Source organism: Parus major, chromosome 4 (assembly GCF_001522545.3).
Source record: "Parus major isolate Abel chromosome 4, Parus_major1.1, whole genome shotgun sequence".
NCBI classification, from domain to species: Eukaryota; Metazoa; Chordata; class Aves; order Passeriformes; family Paridae; genus Parus; species Parus major.
The window spans coordinates 67663661-67664825 of NC_031771.1; the positions used below are offsets into that span (position 1 = coordinate 67663661).

Sequence of the window (1165 nt, forward strand, 5' to 3'; positions counted from 1 at the left end):
GGAGAGGGACTGGGGCCAAGGGCTGCAGGGACAGGAGCCAGGGAATGGCTTCCACTGGGAAAGGGGAGATTGGGCTGGGATCTTGGCAAGGAATTCCTGCCTGGGATTCTGCAATTCCCAGATTTCCTCCGGCTGCCCCTGGATCCCTGGGAATGCCCAAGGCCAGGTTGGATCCCCCTGGGATGGTGGGATGGGTGGGAATAGGATGGGATTTAAGATCCCTTCCCACCCAACCCATTCCAGGATTCTGTGACTCCATGAAGCTCCTCCTCCAGCAGACACATTGAATCCGTGTCACCAGACACTCCCCACCCGCAGGTGGCCTCTGTCCCCTCCCGGTGTCCCCAGGGATGTTCCCAGGATGTTCCCGGGCACTCACCAGCCGCTCGGCTCCGTGGAGCAGGAGGTTCTGGGCGTCCATCCGGTGGCTGATGTCCTCCCAGTAGGAGGAGAGCACCACCACCGGCTTCACATTCCCCCAGGGCAGGTAATAGTAGTGACAACCTGGGGGACAGCACGGTGTCACCTCGGGATAACGGGATCCACCCCTCGGGAGCCGGGGATGAAGGGGGAAGAGCGGGATTGGGATGGGAATTCGCCACTGAAAGTGTTTGGGAGAAAGGTGGGAATGGTGCTGTGCAAATCCTTGAGATGTCACCAAGATCCGATGGGATCTGAGTCCGCGACTCCGGCAGGGATGCCAGAAACCAGCTCAACATTCCTGGTGGGATGAGGATGGGAGCCAGGGAAAGGCCAGGGAAAGGTGCTCCCAAAAACCACCTCAAGGAGCTGAGAGAAGTCTCAGCTTCCCTGCTCCTTCCCAGACACAAATTCCTGATGGCTGAGGTGGGAAAACCCTCTGGAATTGTCTGGTCCGAGCAGGGACACCTTCAGCAGGATCACCTGGACACAACCTCTGGCTTCCCCTGGACCCCTGGAAGTGCCCAAGGCCAGGTTGGACATTGGGATTGGATCCACATGGAATGGTGGGGGGTGTCCTCAACATGGATGGGGTGGGATGGGATTGGATTTAAGGTAATTTCCAACCAAAGCCATTCCAGGATTCTGGAGAGAGCTGGGAATGTTCCCCTGGAGAAGGGCAAAATGCAGGGAATGCTGAGAGTCCCTGCAGGGGCTCCAGGAGAGCTGGAGAGGGACTGGGGCC

General features: G+C 58.6%; 1 protein-coding gene across 1 annotated transcript in view; it reads right to left on the minus strand.

Moving 5' to 3' along the window:
* DYSF (dysferlin) overlaps positions 1-1165 on the minus strand; it is a 72131-nt gene that overhangs the window by 57066 nt on the left and 13900 nt on the right. Inside the window, exons 20-21 of the mRNA XM_033513903.1 lie at positions 904-934; positions 380-548 (exon numbers count right to left, since the gene is read on the minus strand). Of these exons, the coding sequence (XP_033369794.1) occupies positions 380-548; positions 904-934 (200 nt within the window). The remainder of the gene's footprint in view (positions 1-379; positions 549-903; positions 935-1165) is intronic.